The 20549-nt window shown below is 43.9% G+C and overlaps 1 protein-coding gene across 1 annotated transcript in view; it reads right to left on the bottom strand.

Annotated features, from left to right (window-relative positions):
- LOC306927690 (1,4-alpha-glucan-branching enzyme-like) overlaps nt 1-20549 on the bottom strand; it is a 158520-nt gene that overhangs the window by 99485 nt on the left and 38486 nt on the right. The window contains exon 3 of the mRNA XM_079507517.1: nt 15701-15816. Within this exon, the coding sequence (XP_079363643.1) occupies nt 15701-15816 (116 nt within the window). The remainder of the gene's footprint in view (nt 1-15700; nt 15817-20549) is intronic.

The raw sequence follows: 20549 nt of genomic DNA, 5'->3' as shown, positions 1-20549 counted from the left end.
GGTCACGACAATTAGCAACAACACTTGTAAATGACAACAGCACTGGTCTTTCCAGTGCAGCGATGAAGCGTTGACTTGAATGTGAGGAATGTCATCAACGGAAATGTCACGACTACATTTCACTGTCATCCTGATCTCTTACCGGGCAGCGGAAAGTCAACGCCGTCGCCACAATGAAGGTTTGTGAAGACTAGCTTGCACATACTTACAAAGTTACACATTCTAATTCCATCAACCTTTTTATAGTCCTACCCTACCATCCATATGTAATCAATCTTAACAACAACAACAACAACAAATCTCTCATTCATGTTCCCACCCAACCAGGGGTTGCCATGATTGCTGATATGTTTACCTACAGGATGTGACTAATAAATTAAATTAGCCTTTAGGGGAGTAAAAAGCCTATAATCAATGGTGTAGTGGAGGGAATAAGGAATGAGGTGCAGAACCATAGCCACAATCAAACATAGGAATACTATACTAGACAAATGGCATCGTTTTATAACTGTGAAGCCTATTTTTCAGTTGAACATATAATTTAAATTATTGGCGACCCCTTCGACTTCAGTTAGCCTTGAGGGTCAAACACACATATAGTACTCCTACACATATTGACTCTGACCTTAGGATTTGAGCAAAAATAATTTAGTTATGAATATGAATACATACCAATACGACTACAGTAGCAGAATGATTCTTACTGCATGTTTTCACAACTTAACATTTTGCTCAGTCAACAGCACTTAAGTTATGCTGTATTTGTGGGTCAAAACTAAATATATTTTGTTAAAAAACATTAAAGGTCTAGATTGTGATAGCAATCATTATAGTGTTTGTTCAGTAACCTAATTTGACCCACTTCTTTACACCTGTAAGCCCGTGACATGTCCATAAAGATCCATTGACAAAATGATTTGTCATACAGTGAATTGCTTCTGTAGTCTATCTGTTTGTGCAAGAGTTATCAGTCGTTTCTCAGTGGAGACATCATGTTTATCTATTGTCTTGGTGATACGTTTTCCTGTGCTGTGTTGTGGGTGTTTTGAACAAACTGTGAAGATGAATATCCTTCGGGACAATAAAGATTATTTCTCAAATCTGTGACAATGCCATATACAGTACCAGACTATGTAAAGCTATGTTGTAGTCTCAGAATGTATTGCTTTACTTCTTTATGTACAGTTGGAGGCCATCGATATTGTCCTTTTCTTTTTGCTGAGGTTTGCGTGATCTGCGCAAAAGGACAGTTAACCCATTTTGGGCGGGAACCCCTTTTGGTGTTTTAAACATTATGTTATAATTTAGCTATTGAAAAATAGCAGATCTACAAGCTCAAGCTTGTAGGTCTGCTATTTTTGAAAAATCGTGAAAATATTTATTTCAGAAAACTGGAGGATTTAGAAGGATTTAAAAAAAAATTGAGGTCAGGCCTAAATGGGTCAAATGATAAGGGACAATATCGGTGGCACCCAACTGTAAGCATAGGGGTGCCGTGTCATTGTATTGTTCCAACGCCGCATTATTCGGACGGCGCGTTGGTCCAACTCGCCTCATTACTAACCCTATCCATAACCCAACCCTATCCATTACTAACCCTATCCATAACCTAACCCTATCCATAACCTAACCCTATCCATAACCCAACCCTATCCATAACCTAACCCTATCCATAACCTAACCCTATCCATAACCCAACCCTATCCATTACTAACCCTATCCATAACCTAACCCTATCCATAACCCAACCCTATCCATTACTAACCCTATCCATAACCTAACCATATCCATAACCTAACCCTATCCATAACCCAACCCTATCCATTACTAACCCTATCCATAACCTAACCATATCCATAACCTAACCCTATCCGCATGTGGAGCCACGTATAGTCAGAATAATGGGATGTTGGAACTATGAGCAGTCGCCGGCATAGGTTGTGTGAACACCACAAGTCAGAATCCATTTCAAGTAGCTAATTTGTGTCAATATTATTCATAATCATGTGTGCAAATACTGGATAATACCACTGAATGAACCTGCATAAACATTTTATTTTCCATTGCATTGGTCAGCCCTAGTAACGCAGGATGAACATTTAACCCATTTTGGTGTTTTAAACATTATGTTATAATTTAGCTATTGAAAAATAGCAGATCTACAAGCTCATAGCGCGCCACCGAGTGGCGCGCTATGAACTTGTAGGTCTGCTATTTTTGAAAAATCGTTAAAATGTGCCTCAAATCTTTCAGAAAATTGTCATGATTTAGAAAACATTTTTTTTAAATTTCGACGTCAGGCCTGAATGGGTTAAAGGGAGACTTCTGCGCAGTGACTGTTACTGCACTGTTCCACTTCTCAAGTTCAAATGAGAACAAATCCACTGACTTTGCAACACTGACTGCAGTGGGTGAATCAATTCAAATGCTGCAAACTGGGTTGAATGGGAGGATTAAAGTAGGTGTTTAGGAAGAATGGCCAATTAAGACCAGCTCCACTTGTGAGGTATCCATGCATCACTTGTGAGGTATCCATCCATGCATCACTGGTGCAGCTGGACGCACACATCCTAAACATGGTTGGTAGGCACAATGAGTTACACAATGAGATGGATCTTTATCTAATCCCTGGGCTCGTCAATCGGTACAGACAATGAACTGGAATGTTATCACTATAGTTATGGGATTAACCTTCACAATCACATGCATGACTGCTAACACACTGGCTAGTCTCAGCACACTGGCTGTGCTGAAACAGGCCTTTTGGCTTAGGAAGGTCCCAGAGTTGAATGACCAAGAAGTATTGTTCTGTATAAGCAGCAGACCTGATAAGAGCAAGTCAAATGCTCTATATGCTTCAGTGAGCCTTCATTCTCTGCTTTAGCATAAGGTACACTGGACCAGCTGGATGGACAGAAGGACAGCAACTACTGTACTGCTTCTGTTGAGACTTGTATAAATCTAAAATAATAATAATAATAATATCCATTGTAACGACACTAAGAACCATGTGCCTTGCAATTAGCAAAGTAACTTAAAACAAGGAAGAGGGGGTTTAATTACTTGAATACTAACTGCACATTTTGAGCATTTCCAAAATCTAATTATTACACAAAGTTGCTGCTTCAAAGTACGATCAAGTCAACATCCTTCAGAATCAGTTTATGGGCAGTTACTGTCCGAATGTCCACATACAAATAATTGCTCTTACAAGGAATAGAACAGTACCTCCAACATAAAAACATACAATGCAACACATGACAACATAAAACAAATACTGAAAACATCTTAAAACCACAGTAATTTATAATATAAACAAAATACAACACAAAACAGAGGCAATGAATAAACATGAGGTAGAATAACAGCACATAGACACTAGGGGAATCTACTAAACGATAAACATTGCTGTCAGCTATGTTTATTTATAAAGTAGTGCAACAGCTGTAGGGATGAAGGACTTTTTAAATCTTCCAGTGTTAACAGCTTGGTGTGTTAAACGATTAAACCATCGATCAAGGGAAGAATGTGAAATTCACTGAGAATTGGATCGATTCTGCAGAATAGCAGTTTGCCTCATGCAGTAGCAGAGAGGAGTACTGCACATACAACTCAGATGTGCTAAGCAGTGACTTCCCTGTGAACTTACTGGCCCACTTTACAACTTGATTGAGGCAGTTTTTGATTTTCAAAGACAGGTTCTGAAAAGCCATGCCACAAGAGAAATGGCTACATTATACAAATAATGCATGCAAACAAAAGCTTGATAGAAAAGATTCAGCATGCTTTTATCTGTATCTATGTTTAAAAAAGAAAGAAAAAAGCATGCTGATTGAAAACTCAGTTTTGAATCAACTGTATTCAGCTTTAAGTAGGAGTCGTCATGAGATAATGGCATCCATTATTTAAATAATGTGAGAAATAAATCTATCTATAGGTCTATTATAGCTTTTAAAACGCACAGAATCTTGGTGTACATGCATAGTATTTTAATATTGCATCATTTTCCATCGGGCACAAATTAGCCACCTACTACACGTATTTTCCCCGGCAAAAGGGGTCCTTATGTCCAAACAAAAACAACACAGCTATAGTGACAGAGAAACTAACCCTGCTAGACTGGATATCCCTTATGAAAAGACGTCGCGTTGCAACGTGAGAAAGTTAATGAAGACCGACGACTGGGGGGGTGGGGGGTGGGGCTCGTTTCCATGGATATTATGGACATATACGGTCGCTAGAGAGAGAGAGAGATTCAATTTATTGTCAATGTACAGTACAAGTATAGTACAGCGAAAAGTATTTTCGCATCTCACCAATAGTGCAAACATGTCAGTAAGGAGGATACATTAATAAGTACAGTAGTAAAGCAGATATGGGCTGAGCAGTAGTCATTTAAATAAATATGCTACGTAACATCGGTATGCTCGACAGTGCAGAGTGACATTGTTTGTAGAAGTACATACTGTATATAGAATCCCATGTGTGCATCCCTGCGGTGCAGTTGGGGCGGATATATAAATAGGGTTATATAATAAATGCGGTTGGATAATGGGCGGATGTGGTTTTCGGGTGACAAAAAAACTCCATCCAGGTGTCTCTAATGAGTGCAATACAGTCATTCTTTTAAAGTCTCCCACTGACTGAGACATAAGTACATTTCGATATAAATATGTGGGCACTCACCATGTACAGTACAGTACATAGAACAATGGTAAGAGAACAGACCCTTGTGGTGACTGGTGAGGCAGTAATAGAACAGAGTGAACCTAATAGTCTTCCAGGCCTGTGTAGGCCTACGTGGGTGTCAGCGTCTGACAATGGGAATAATAGTCGTTGACTTGAAACGATGTGCCAGATGATGCAAAACAATACGCTTGAACTTTCTGACAGCTATCAGTGGAGCTTTGGCTTTGTCAGAGTCCTGCAGTACTGGAGCCATGTGGCCATGTGCTCCAGGACATGTCTCAGGGCTTTCAGTGATCTACACGCCACTGACAGCACTGTGAAATGACAGCCACCTCACTGGTGTGAGAGGTGGCTGGGTGAACTTCACTTGGGGCTCATCCAACTGTTTCTGCAATTCATGCAGCTTGTTACCTCTGGCAGCAGAGTTACAGAGAGAGAGAGAGAGAGAGAGAGAGAGAGAGAGAGAGAGAGAGAGAGAGAGAGAAAAAAAAGGCCCAAAATCCTGCTGAAACTTTTTCACCTGTTGGACAGATCTGGTTGCGTCACTAGCAGCAAGAGCAAGACGATGCGCTGTGCAATGCTCCCCTACCAACTCTGAGTTGAATTCCACTCCATTCCAACTCCTTGGTGGCATCCTGTCATAACAACAGCACCATCAGTAGAATCTGCTGCAAGTTTATTTTTCTTTATTTTTTTTCCTCACTATTTAAATTCTTCTGTCAGCAATTGTTTCACGTCCTCAAAAATGGTGTGTTGTCTTCCATCTAGAGTTCTGGAACAATTATGTTTTAATCTCGTCTATGTCATACAAGGGCCACTGGGGGCCCGGGGGCCACATGCGGCTCCCACCTTCACCCACAGGTTAATATCAGAATACAGATATAGTATTGATTTCAGATGTCACAATTCCAAACATGCCAACATGACCCACTTTAATTACTATATTAGTGGGAATCCATCAGCAAAAAAAGGAAAAAGGTTTGTTTCCTTTGAATGTACCTCTGGTGAACAGGCATAGAGTTATAAAGGGACTGCCCCGCCCCCTGCTATTCATTTCAATGGAAGTTGCTCAGTGGCGTTTTGAAGCACCCGGAAGAACGCTCTACTTCCGCATTGTTTCAATTTGGACACCAAAATGTGTTGTCCAAGTGCTCAATGTTGAACCCCAGCTGCACAGGGTTTCCTCGTGCTAAATCCACAGGCCCGCCTGCAGTCCCAGCTCTGGCCAGTAGGGCCGAGCACTTCAACGTTGGCCAGCCCTTCTGGGGCTAGGGAGCAGGCCTCAATAGAATGTGTATAACAGGATGTTGGCCCCGGTTAGCCCGCCCTCAGCCCTCCACTTCCTGTGGTGGGCCTATGATTTCATTCCCACTATCAACAATGTATACACAAATGGCCCTGCTGACAGATACAGTAGCATAGGTCGGAATCTGTTCTTGAGAGATAAGTAGCTTAATGACTAGTATTACAATTGTATTATCTTTTTAATGTATAACAGTTTTTACTTCTCAGGATTCCAATTCAAAAATAGCAAAAAATTATTCAGGATTCCAATTAAATAATAGCAAAAATAGCAGATCTACAAGTTGAAAACGCGCCACACTGCGACGCGTTTTGAACGTAGATCAAAATTCAAAATTGTTTAAAATAAAATGTTAAAATACAGAGATAAGATGTTTCTGACCGACAGTATATGCAATGTGGCCCTCTGGAGTGAGTGTGGAAATATAGTGGCCCTCACCATCATCAAAGTTGCCCACCCGTGATGAACGTGATCTATGTAATGCACATTACATAGCTAATGAGTTATGTAGGGTACTTACATGTATAATGTACTTACATAACTGTGGACTCATCCATTATTAACCGTTTCCGTCCGTAGGACGGCTCCACACGTCCTAGGGAACCCAATCGACGCGTACAAAGGACGTGTGTAACAGTGTACACGTCCTAGCGCGTCCTCAATGATATCAGGCGAGAGAAGAATATTCTGTTTTTTTTCATTTTTTATTTTTTGTAAAAGCGGCCATGTCTTTCCGGCACCCCAGAGCTCCTATTTTGAAGGCCTCCCGGCACCGATTGTGTTAAGGTTAACGCAGGACTTTTTAGCACAACTTTGTCAACATCCTCCACAAGTATACTTGTGGAGCAATAGCGTGGTGCCTTTCTGACAGACCTTTCTCAATAAAGTAGCTTCCATAACTTGGTGTCATTGTGCCACTTTTTTAAAGGACACTCCATCTCTCTGATGAATTTAACCCGCTGACCACTTTTTCAATAAGCCAATTAGTTTTCCGCTATAGAGTAGGCGGTTTTGAGAAGCCCCTTCATTTCCTCCTTACACTGCAACTGCACAACTTCAATAGCATTAAGGTCATTTCTGATTTATACCCAGTTGCGTGTGTTGCAAGTGTTGTGCATTTGAAATAACAGATCTACAAGCTCACAACATGCCGTGCTAAGACTTGTTGTGAGCTTGTAGATCTGCTATTGAAAGGCACGGCCATCGTACAACTCAAAACTCAATCAGCTAATTTGATAGTTGTTAGTCATGGATACAATCTGATACAATCCAGTTAGGCTGAAACTAGAATACAAAAGGCAGTATTTGTTGAGAATCACTGCACCAAAGCATGAGTTCATTAAGTTTTACAATGGAATGAATGGATATTTTCTGGAATTCAACGAAAAAAGTCCATGTTTGACCACTGGGGCACCTTTTGCCATTTTGTCTGGGAGGCAATACCAACAAATCTTGGTTCCAAAATGTTACTGCTACACCTTGTGACAGTTCAGTCTGCATTAGTGAAACATTTCTACGATCTCCCATAGCCGGCAGCAGCACAATGACGCCATCCTCCTGTCCACTTATCTGTGATGGCACAGGGATATGTTAAGCTCCATAGAAAAAGAAATGGGAAGCAATGTTAAATATAACTTTAACAATACCCGAGCTGTTTTTCTGTGGATAGGGATACATTTCATTATGTCATTAAAAATAGATATGTGCAAAGTGGAAAAACAATTTATGAGCACAGCGTGCTCATAAAAATAGATATGTGCAAAGTGGAAAAACAATTTATGAGCACAGTGTGCGAGTAAAGATTACTAGTACCGTAATCATTTCAATCCAGGACAAAAGAGAATTTGCTCAAAGTAATTCAGAGTTTTTGGTAATCAGAATTCTTTGACCCCCCCCCCCCAAACCCATGACTTTTCATAATTAAAAGCAATTCTAAAATTGTCAAGTTTGAATAGTTGTCATTACGTAATGTCTCTGCGTCCTCTGTGCACAACAGAGGACGCGAGTGAGTGTCTGTGTGTGTGTGTGTGTGTGTGTGTGTGTGTGTGTGTGTGTGCGTGTGCATGCGCATGTCTATCTATGGTACACACGTGACACTTTCTGATGAAAGAAAGTCCTGACTGATAATAACACTTAAGTATAAAACATGTGTGTCTGTGTGCGCATCTGTGTGTGTTTGTGTGTGTGTGTGTGTGTGTGTGTGTGTGTGTGTGTGTGTGTGTGTGTGGGGGGGGGGGGGTGGTGGGCGAACTCCACAAGTCAACCGGAAACCAATTCCACCTGCTTTAGCTGTGTGGCAATAAAATATAGGCCTGAAGCATAATTATGGTCAATTCAGATTCTGAAATCTCTGCATTTTCCACATAAATCTGCGTTGATTTAAACAACCCCAAAATCATTAGTGAGTGTGACGCACGCACGCACGCACGCACGCACGCACGCACGCACGCACGCACGCACGCACGCACACTGTTGACTCTTTGAAGCTCCTGATGAAGTGATGGCACTTTCGGAGGTGATTACTGAGGTATACGAAGAAGCCTGGAGGTAAGCCCATAACCATCATTATTACTGGGAGAGGAGGCAGGTGTCAAACCCGAAGACAGACATACTAGAGACAGACAGGGCAGACTGACATACAGACAGACAGACAGGCAGACAGACAGACAGACATAGGGGAAAAGAGGACAAGAGGGAAGGAGAGGAGCGTGGTGACCTTTATGTGAGGAACTCGTGGAGAGAGGAATGATGGGGTGTAAAAGGGGAGGACAGACGAAAGAGGAGAGGCGCTTTGGAGGATCGGAGGTGATGGACCAAGGGATCAAGATCCATCACATCAAAACACACCCCATTTCTCAAATGTCACTCCCTCTCTGAAACAGAGTCAGTCTAAAACACAGACAGACCGTGAAAAGCATTGACCGTGGCGCACTGACTGCAGAAGTACCACAAATGGGATGTGAGAGAGTAATAATAACTAAGTACTAACTACTTAAAATTTGACTGTAATGTTATTATGAAACATTGCTAAATATGTTCGGTAATCTACCGCAGTTTCGTGCATTGTTTGATTGATTTATGAGACCTGCTATGGTATGTAATAAATAAACAACTAATCATTATTTGAATGAGCCCTGTTGCATCACTTTCACGTTACCGTAGCACTGGAACAAAAGACAGTAATGTCCGACGCAGACGCCAGAGAGAGAGAGAGGGATGACAGTACTCCTCCTGTCACTAAAAAGAGTCCATGCTCCCGAGAAATTCCTCCCCAAATACCAAAAAGAATGGATGTGTCTTTCACCCCTCAGTATTACTGAACCATGCATTTTGCAATTATAATGTCAGCCACCAACAGAGCTACAGGTAATACTGTATATAAGATGAACTTTGAAAACTTTCCTCAGAGGTGAATTCAATTCAGGTGTCAAAGCAGCAACCGCGATGGGAGGAACACACCACTGCGACTGCTGTGGTGTACGAAGCCCGGGGTTATACTGCGTGGCGAGCATTGTCTGATGTACAATAGCTGCATTATATATTAATCCATTGAGACCTGGAACGCATCCATGTCACGTTAGCGTTTAACCACATTAACCATTAACCCATTTTGGGCGGGAACCCCTTTTGGTGTTTTAAACATTGTTATAATTTAGCTATTGAAAAATAGCAGATCTACAAGCTCATAGCGCGCCACCGAGTGGCGCGCTATGAACTTGTAGGTCTGCTATTTTTGAATCGTTAAAATGTGCCTCAAATCTTTCCGAAAATTTTCATGATTTAGAAAACTTTTTTTTTTTAATTTCGACGTCAGGCCTGAATGGGTTAAGGTGTATCTCTATGATAAACGTGCTCAATCGTGCTTACCATTGTTGTAATACTAGGTGGTGGCTTATTGTTGAGAAAATTCAGTCACACCAATAAATCAGCACAGAAGACTTATCAGCATCGTATTCCTGCCGTGCGTGACAGCGGCGGCGCGCGAGTGTGGCACACTGGTACTCAAAACATTTCCCCAAGGTTTGTCAGGTCTGCATAGTGCACATTGTGAGTTCTTTTCCAGGACTGCGTGATACGATATCCACTCCCACTCCCCGTCCACACTTATGCAACATCCAAAAACAACCGCAGAGGATGCTCTTCATTGGAGATGATGGGAAAATAGCAGCTAGTATGTACCCTGTTGCTCTCCACCATCGTACAAACTGCTTGTGTGTATGTGTGTGTGGGGGGGGGGTTATTCCTCAGTAATTGTGCATAATGCATACAGTCAAGACCTTCTGACTCTGCACTCAGCACTGACACATGCACATATAAATATTATACACCTACAACAACAGACACTATACGGATACACAATTACGCTCGCTCGCTCGCTCGCACGCACGCACGCACGCACGCACGCACGCACGCACGCACGCACGCACGCACGCACGCACGCACGCACGCACGCACGCACGCACGCACGCACGCACGCACGCACGCACGCACGCACGCACGCACGCACGCACGCACGCACGCACGCACGCACGCACGCACGCACGCACGCACACACACACACACACACACACACACACACACACACACACACACACACACACACACACACACACACACACACACACACACACACACACACACACACACACACACACACACACACACACACACACACACACACACACACACACACACACACACACACACACACACACACACACACACACACACACACACACACACACAATCAGTGTATAGAATATATTGTTTTAGTGAGCAGAAAAAACAGCAAGGAATAATAAAGGATTTCCTGTGTACACGTCTGTGTGCAATATATCAGCTACCCAGAATCCCACAGTACTTCGAAAACGCCTCAGGATCAAACGCGCTCACGATGCTTTGCAAACAACCCACAGCATTTCCACATCTCTCGTTCTCTGCCTCTCTCCAAGTCACCCAGGCTGCTACTTGTCCTTGATCCCGTCTCTTATTCACAGATCATTGTGTTGTCTTGCCTTCTTGGCATGCTCATGGTGTTCTGCACCATGCAAAATGTACAACATTGGTGTTAATAAAACCAAGTTCAGTGAGCTAAATCCCAATAGAAAGGTCAGCGGTAGAAGAAGACTGTCTGAGTTGTACTTCTCAATTGTGTTTGTTCATGGTTTTCATACAGCAAGACATACTGTAGCTACAAGACGTAAACATACAGTAGATAACAAATACAATACAAAAGAGCAGACCTAGGGTTGGGCTTGGATCAAAAGACTGAGAAAACAACAGTGGCCTGACATTGACCCTCTCAATCACAAAAAAAACCTATCAAAACAAAATAAAAAGGTTTGTTTCAAGGCAACAGTATATATACATTCAGTACCAATATAAATAAAAACAGAGAACAATTCAACAACCTTATGTAAAGAAGATCTTCACCTGAAGCCAGAACATCAAAAGGAATTGTGTGTGTTGTACTTATTTGGACTCCATCATAAACGACACATCATCAAACATGAAACATCATCTGCCATCTACCCCCTGGCCTGAGTTCTGCATTATCAAGCTACTTGTACCAGCTACAAAAATAAATACATTTGAGGGACATGAATATTGAAAGCCCCCAAACACACATATACTTAAAATCAGGAATAATGCCACTTCACTTTTATCGAACTAACCTGAGCGAGAGTATCCGTTTGGATCGAAGATGACTCAAAACAAAGTAGCTCATATTGATTTTTAGGCTGGCAAAGGTCTCTGAGGACTGCTGAGAACATTCAGACCTCAGACTAGACACTCTCACTGTCTGAGGAGAAGCAAGTGGTGCATCGCAATATTTAACCACATGAACCCTAGGGTAGCTATTCTGTCATTTTGTCATAATCCTGCAAAAACAGCCCACGAGGTGGGTCTGCTGTTGTGTGAAAGTATCAAAGATATATTCATCCAGCAGATAAACAGAGATACAGTGTCTTAGCCAGTTTCCAACCGGTATGCCAATACCGGTATGCCAATATTTAGTGATGCCAAAGGCAAATTCAGGTAATGACTTTGCTCTAACTGTAAAGGAAATAATCTGGTTTAAGATGTTGACACAATCACATGCCAAGAAGCTGGAAAACCTTGCCAAAAATATACTGTACACAAAGATCAAAGCTGAACACAACATTCAGTATAGTCATTACCCACGAAACCATGCAATCTTCAATCAAATTCCCTCTAGCACCTGACACACATGTCAGGGTGACACTTTGCAGTTTGCAAAGAACTTGTTTAGTTACTCATGGGGTCAATGATGACAAATCCATGAAGACCAATCCCAACTAAAGTGCTAGAGGTCCCCCGAGAGCTCACAAGAAATTGTAACATCTTATAGATTCACGGCAGACCCTTACATGTTGCCACAACTTGTTGTTTAAAGCTCCATCGATCCCCGGTTAAGATTTGGGTTATAACAATTGGATGTTAGGACTATTATCCCTCCCTTTCCATCACGTCCTCTCTCTCCTTTCACCCTGTCAGTTGAAGTAGGTCAATAGCAAGCCCAGTGGGAAGGTAAACACAAACAGCAGTACGTTCCATGGCACCAGGCAGCTCCTCCTCCCTCCAGTCTTGATTACAGGTATAATCTATAATGCACAAATTGTCTGTACCTGTTCTCTCTGCCTTTGCATGTTGGCCTTTGTTCCATGTGGATCCTGTAGCATCCAGCAGTGGTAATGCTCTTAATAAAATACAAATAAAACTCTGGGAATATCATTGACATTGTCACACAAAGAGTGTAAAGCAATTTTGACCGTTGAACAACACACAGCATGCAAAAACGAAGGCTAATGACGCATCGCCTGGCGACGTTTTGTCAGCTTTGTTGACCCTGGCAACGGCCACTGTGCAAGGAGCTTGAGCGTAATAAAGTAATACTACTAGGAGAATATTAATATACTAGGATTAGAGATGCACAACATTGAATTTATGACCTAAATCCGATCTCTGGTTATTTGCAGTGTCATATCGGATATATTACATTATTATATTATATCATATTTATATTGAACTTGATTTTTTGTTTTGCTGGTGAAAGTAGATGGTAAGCCAGCCAACAGCTGACGCTCTTAAAGAGACAGAGACAGGCATCAACATCGGTGAAAATAATCTGGATTCTTTTTAGACCGAATCGATACCGATATGGCATTTTTATAGCGGATATGGCCAATTTCGATACGCTACAGATTACGCAGATTGTGCATCACTAACTAGGATCCTTGCAAGACAAATGTCTGACTGTCCAGCATGACTATGCAACTATAATTAAGAATATCATAATGCATTATATAAGAATGTTTATAATTATACTATAAATACCAGTAAGATGCCCTGAGGGCGAAAAGCGAGGTTGCGTGCACACATCCGCCTGAGTGACGGCAGACTGCTGGACGAGCGCTGGCTCTTTGGCATGGGGGGTCAGATCAACATCTGGAATGAATTCTGTACTGGCCATATATGGAGTGTGTCTTGACTGTACAGGGTTTGATGAGATCAGATCAACATATGGAATGTCAGAACAGGTCAGCTCTATATATGGAGATCTAAGGGTGGTTTGATGAGGGCCCAGGTAGGGCCGGGCCTTAATTTTCACCGGCTGCCGGGCGCGACTGCACTAATAACATATATGGTGACGTGACGTGTTACAAGGCATGATGGACTGACAACCATATATGGAGGCGTGACGTATCGACGGACGGACGGACAGATGGACGGACAGGTTTTAGACATGGGCTTCATAGGAAGTGTTCTATCACAGAGCCAATTCCATGTACACGCAAACATACCTGACAAATAGACAATAAAAAAACTATTCTGATTTGAGAGAGCACACTGCAGTAGATTTTTGCAGGTACCGTTAGAGGACAGTTTCCAGAGAGACACAGGAGGGACAGCGAGTGCATTTTGCCGCGGCAGATGCCGCTGCCAGTAAATGCACTCGCTTCCTTCTGGGAATAGGGGCGTCGTTTTTGCCAGCTATACCGCTGTGCTGTTAGTCTGTGACATGGATAAGGTGACGACAAGGGGAGAGGCAGGCGGAAGTTCAGCAGTAACAAGGTTCGTACACGAGAGCCAGCATGTCAGGGCGTCAGGTGAGAGAGCGTGAGTGAACGGAAGACAGACAGGCAGGCAGGCAGGCAGTCAAGAGGGCAGAGAACTACTGTAACAGAGTGAGAGAGAGAGAGAGAGAGAGAGAGAGAGAGAGAGAGAGAGAGAGAGAGAGAGAGAGAGAGAGAGAGAGAGAGAGAGAGAGAGAGAGAGAGAGAGAGAGAGATGTGGTGGGGGGGGGCAGAGAGGGTTGCTAAGAGGTTAAGCACACACACTTATACCCACGGTTAAAGCCTGCCCCCTCCCATATTATCCCTGCCCTTACCCCCTGCACGGCCACATGCCAAGAAATCCGATTTGCCAACTTTAGGAAGCTGTGTGTGACAGCCAATTACTCGGGAGAGGGCTCCCAGCGGAGTCACCTCCTCACCTTGCAGCCAAAACACCTGCCTGTCAGACAGTCATGGAAGGCAGAGAGATGGAACAAACCAGAGAGACAGGGAGGAGACTAGTAAAGCCAGCTGGAGTGGTTCACACATTTTCCTGCACATTTTTATCTATCTATATATTCCTCTTAATCCCCCCCCCCCCCCCCCCAAACTGTCTCAGTTGGAACTCATCGTGTTGATGGGCTAGGACCGATCACGTGGCGGACACGTCACGCATAGGCAAAAAAACGCCCCAGAAGATAAATTAGCCAAAATAGCTAATAAGCTAATATTGTTTGCAGTCAATCACGGTAATGTCCAATAAATACTCCATTGCTCCACGAGCCGAGTCCCGTTAATACAGTACTTATAATAACACACCGAAAAGTGACCAAAACAGCAATAGCACTATCTGGGTGATACTTTGCTTTGATACAGCCACAATATGGTGTGCGGACCATTGTTTAGAGCCACCTTGTTAAAATGCCAATTCTTTCAGGCTGAATGTTGTACAGAGGAGAGCACTTTTCTAGTTTATTTCTTAGTTTGTTTTGAATGAGTGTATGACATCATACATTGGGAACATGTGCCCCTACAGTTATGCATTGTACTGTTGTCAGAGTACTTGCAGTAGTGCAGTACCCATAGTACTGGTTGTCAGAGTACTTGCAGTAGTGCAGTAGTGCAGTAGTGCAGTACCCATAGCACTTGGAAGCCAGTCTCTGATGCCAGTACTATGACGCCATTTTGATGGCATCCGGGATCTCATACACTACAGTATATGGGCACACAGGGACGCGGCCACAGAGACACAGAGATAGAGATTTGTGGATTTTCAATTCGGGACCACCGCTGATCCAAATGACTTCCCACTCGGCACATCACTCCATCCTTTGAAGTTGATTGGTGAGTTCTCGAAATATGCAGGTGACACGCATGGATTGCATTTATAGTTAGATTACATCATTTGTCAAAATCTACTATTGATTTTCATTCAATTTCAATTGTTCATTTTGCCTATTGAAATAACCTCAGTCTCGTCTTATCTTAATGGTTCAGTTCACCGGAGCTGTGAATATGTCCACTGTCAGCTCACTCATTGTAAGTTGCACTGTATAGGAGGAGTGCACATTCACTGCAGAGTCAGTGTGCAGAGTGTATTCTGTACTAGGCTGGCACAGAAGGTACCCACCTTCAGTTTGGTCTCATGTGCCACAGCAGGAGACTTGTCTCTCTTGGGAGGAAGGTACAGTTCCCATTTGCCGTACTCCTTCCTGGTGTATGGGTGAGATTGGCTGTCCCATCCATCTAGTGAGATGGAGAGAGAGGAGAGTGAGAAACATATAGACACAAAAGATACACTTAAACAGTCTCAGGAAGAGAGAGCGGGGGAGAGAAACACGACTAATGTGAAACCTAGTATGGTTGGACAGCAATGGAATAAGTTGTTTCTAACTTTATTGTGTTGTCCGTGACATATTTAAAGTATTGTCAGTGTATGACCTCGTTACAGTATATTTCGATAACTGAGACAATGGCCATTAACTCTTCAGAGCTTACAGTTTAATCATACTCACACAGAACAATACTCTCTTCTTAAGTTGTCCTTTTTGGAGAGTAAAAATTAAAAAAAAAACACAAATCCCTTGGTTTGACTAAAGGGGTCTTCAGAAGCTCAGACCAGACCAGGAATCATGCAAAGGGCTAAACCTATGTACAGTATAGGCTACCCAGAGAAAGACACCCCATCTCTGGAGCCACATGCTCTCCAGCAAGCCTACAAACTTCTATACTTAGTAAACTAATACTTATTAGTTGACCAGGGTCACCAATATACTCAGTCCGCTCTACAAAAAAAAAAAAACTAAAATCTCACAACACAACGTCTTGGGCAACGTGTTGTGTCACGTTGCACAATGTGCAACATGACACATTGTGAGCTTGTGGATCTGCTACCCGTAACCCCCCAGCATAGGGATCTGCTACCCGTAACCCCCCAGCATAGGGCTTCTAGGGTTCAAGTGGTTCAAAACCTACATACTGTACTTCACTGACTGGAGTCCCCCAGGGGTCTATGCTACTGCTAAGCCCCCTCCTTTTTCTCCCTGTACACCAAATAGCGACTGTGGCTCAGGAGGTAGAGCAATGATCCATGGGTTGGCGGTTCGAATCCCGGCTCCTCCTGTCCACATGTCGAAGTGTCCTTGGGCAAGACACTGAACCCCAAATTGCTCCCGATGTGCTGGTTGGTACCTTGCATGGCTTCCGCCGCAATCGGTGTATGTATGGGTGAATGTAATGCACAATCTATGTAAAGCGCCTTGGATAAAGGCGCTATATAAATGCACCATTTGTCCATTTACCATTTTAGCTGATCTACAAGCTCACAATGCGGTACATTGCAACATGTTGTGAGCTTGCAGATGATCTATTGTGGCAGAATGTTTGCTCTAGAATAGGGATGCTATGATTCATGTGGTTAATTGCAAGTTTGCTACAGTCTCAGAGTTGAATAAATGTGTGTCCCAGCCATGCCATCTCCCTGACAGCTTCCCTACCGTCTCTCCTAGTAAAGAAAAGACAGTGTGTGAGTGTCCCCTCAACGGCTGTGAAATGCTGTGGGTGGTCGCAGACTGCAGCATTCACATTTATGTCTGAGGAAATTGCGTTTGCCAAAACACAGCCGGGGAAAAGTACACAACATTACAAAGTACAAATTAAGTACAAAAGCAGAACAACAGAAACACAATCCGAAAGTTCCAATCTACAGAGAAAACCGTTTTGTGTGCAGAAAGCTTTGACACAGTGGTTCTGTTAGGGGGGATTAGAAGTTTTCTAACACAGCCTGTAGAGGAAGAGAAGCACCAGAACAAATTAGTCAGACATTGCACACACGCACACACGCACACATACACGCGCACGCACGCACGCACGCATGCACGCACGCACGCACGAACGCACGCATGCACGCACAAATGGAGCTGTAATAAACCAGTACATTTTACACATCTTTAATACAGCAGAATATAAAACACTACATCAATCAGACATGCCTGTGTGTGCATCCAAGCGGGCATGTGCACAAACGTGCATGTGCAAGTGTTGAGTGGTGTGTGTGTGTGTGTGTGTGTGTGTGTGTGTGTGTGTGCGGCTGTGCGTGCACACACAGTACAGTGTTTGTGAAGACATTAATTTTCCAGCAATAGAGCCAGTCAAGCTCTGAATGAGGTTAACTGAAATGACAAAATGGTTAATACCCGAGTCACTGGGTGGTAGGTAAAGGGCTGGGTGGTGGGCTATAGCCTATAGGTTGGATGGCGGGCTATGCTATGGCCCCGGTGGTGGGCTATTGGCTGGGTACTAGGCTATGGGCTGGGTACAAGGCTATTGGCTGGGCACTAGGCTATGGGCTGGGTACAAGGCTATTGGCTGGGTACTAGGCTATGGGCTGGGTACAAGGCTATTGGCTGGGCACTAGGCTATGGGCTGGGTACAAGGCTATTGGCTGGGTACAAGGCTATTGGCTGGGCACTAGGCTATGGGCTGGGTACAAGGCTATGGGCTGGGTACAAGGCTATGGGCTGGGTACAAGGCTATTGGCTGGGTACTAGGCTATGGGCTGGGCACTAGGCTATGGGCTGGGTACAAGGCTATTGGCTGGGTATTAGGCTATGGGCTGGGTACAAGGCTATTGGCTGGGCACTAGGCTATGGGCTGGGTACAAGGCTATTGGCTGGGTACAAGGCTAATGGCTGGGCACAAGGCTATTGGCTGGGCACTAGGCTATGGGCTGGGTACTAGGCTATGGGCTGGGTACAAGGCTATGGGCTGGGTACAAGGCTATGGGCTGGGTACAAGGCTATGGGCTGGGTACAAGGCTATGGGCTGGGTACAAGGCTATTGGCTGGGCACTAGGCTATTGGCTGGGCACTAGGCTATGGGCTGGGTACAAGGCTATTGGCTGGGCACTAGGCTATGGGCTGGGTACTAGGCTATGGGCTGGGTACTAGGCTATGGGCTGGGTACTAGGCTATGGGCTGGGTACAAGGCTATTGGCTGGGCACTAGGCTATTGGCTGGGCACTAGGCTATGGGCTGGATACTAGGCTATGGGCTGGATACTAGGCTATGGGCTGGATACTAGGCTATTGGCTGGGTACTAGGCTATGGGCTGGGTACTAGGCTATGGGCTGGGTACTAGGCTATGGGCTGGGTACTAGGCTATTGGCTGGGTACTAGGCTATGGGCTGGGTACTAGGCTATTGGCTGGGCACTAGGCTATGGGCTGGGTACAAGGCTATTGGCTGGGTACAAGGCTATTGGCTGGGCACTAGGCTATGGGCTGGGTACAAGGCTATGGGCTGGGTACAAGGCTATGGGCTGGGCACAAGGCTATTGGCTGGGTACAAGGCTATTGGCTGGGTACTAGACTATGGGCTGGGTACTAGACTATGGGCTGGGTACAAGGCTATGGGCTGGGTACAAGGCTATGGGCTGGGTACAAGGCTATGGGCTGGGTACAAGGCTATTGGCTGGGCACTAGGCTATGGGCTGGGTATTAGGCTATGGGCTGGGTACAAGGCTATGGGCTGGGTACAAGGCTATGGGCTGGGTACAAGGCTATTGGCTGGGCACTAGGCTATGGGCTGGGTATTAGGCTATGGGCTGGATACTAGGCTATGGGCTGGGTACTAGGCTATAGAGCGTCGCAGTCCTGCCCCCTGTCATGACGACGCCAGGCCCAGGAAATGATTCCCAATGCATTTTTCCCATAGACATTTCAAAAAGTATTTATTTAAAGACGGTTACGCCACGGAACAAGGCCAACTCGAGTCGTGACAAATCATGACAATAAACACAATATTTTGGACCAAACAAATAATTACAAAGAAGAAAAACAACAAAAAAAGTGTTGTAACCTGCCGTCTTTTTCTTCTTTCTAATTCTTTGTTCGGCCCAAAATGTTTTGTTTGTCGTCATGATTTGTCACGACAAGAGTTGGCTTTGTACGACACTTAAAAGGTCTTTAAATAAATACTTTTTGAAATGTCTATGAGGAAAATGAACGGAGAATCATTTCCTGGGCCCTGGTAGGGGGCGGGACTGCAACGCTCTATTGGCTGGATACTAGGCTATGGGCTGGATACTAGGCTATGGGATGGATACTAGGCTATGGGCTGGATACTAGGCTATGGGCTGGATACTAGGCTATGGGCTGGATACTAGGCTACTCGCGCGATGCCCATAGACTCCAATGCATTCCGTAAACTTCCGGTTATCCCCATGCTCAATAGAAGTCTATGTAGAAGAGCCGCCATTGGACTGGCCCCATGAAGTGAACGGAGTTTGCATAACTCTGTCTTACTCTATGGCTCTGGGTACTATGCTATTGGCTGGGTACTATGCTATTGGCTGGGTACTATGCTATGGGCTCGGTACTATGCTATTGGCTGGGTACTATGCTATGGGCTCGGTACTATGCTATTGGCTGGGAACTATGCTATTGGCTGGGTACTATGCTATGGGCTCGGTACTATGCTATTGGCTGGGTACTATGCTATGGGCTCGGTACTATGCTATTGGCTGGGAACTATGCTATTGGCTGGGTACTATAATATTGGCTGGGTACAAGGCTATTGGCTGGGAACTATGCTATTGGCTGGGTACTATAATATTGGCTGGGTACAAGGCTATTGGCTGGGTACTATGCTATTGGCTGGGTACAAGGCTATTGGCTGGGTACTATGCTATTGGCTGGGTACAAGGCTATTGGCTGGGTACTATGCTATTGGCTGGGTACAAGGCTATGGGCCTGGTTGCGAGATAAGGCAGTGGTTTTCAAACATGTTGTGCCCAAGACACCAATAACCAAAAGGCAAGTCAAAATCTCAAGGCACACCTGCATTCATTTATTTTCAAAATAGCCTCTATAACGTGTTATCGCATATATTTGAATTTATAAATACCAAATAAAAAGTAAAATAATAATAATTGTATTGGGAAATAAGTGCACACAATGTAATGATATACTGTAGTAACTTT

Source organism: Electrona antarctica, assembly GCF_951216825.1.
Source record: "Electrona antarctica genome assembly, chromosome: 8".
Taxonomy (NCBI): domain Eukaryota; kingdom Metazoa; phylum Chordata; class Actinopteri; order Myctophiformes; family Myctophidae; genus Electrona; species Electrona antarctica.
The sequence above is the reverse complement of the archived record's forward strand: the minus strand, read 5'-3'. Positions and strand labels throughout refer to the sequence as shown.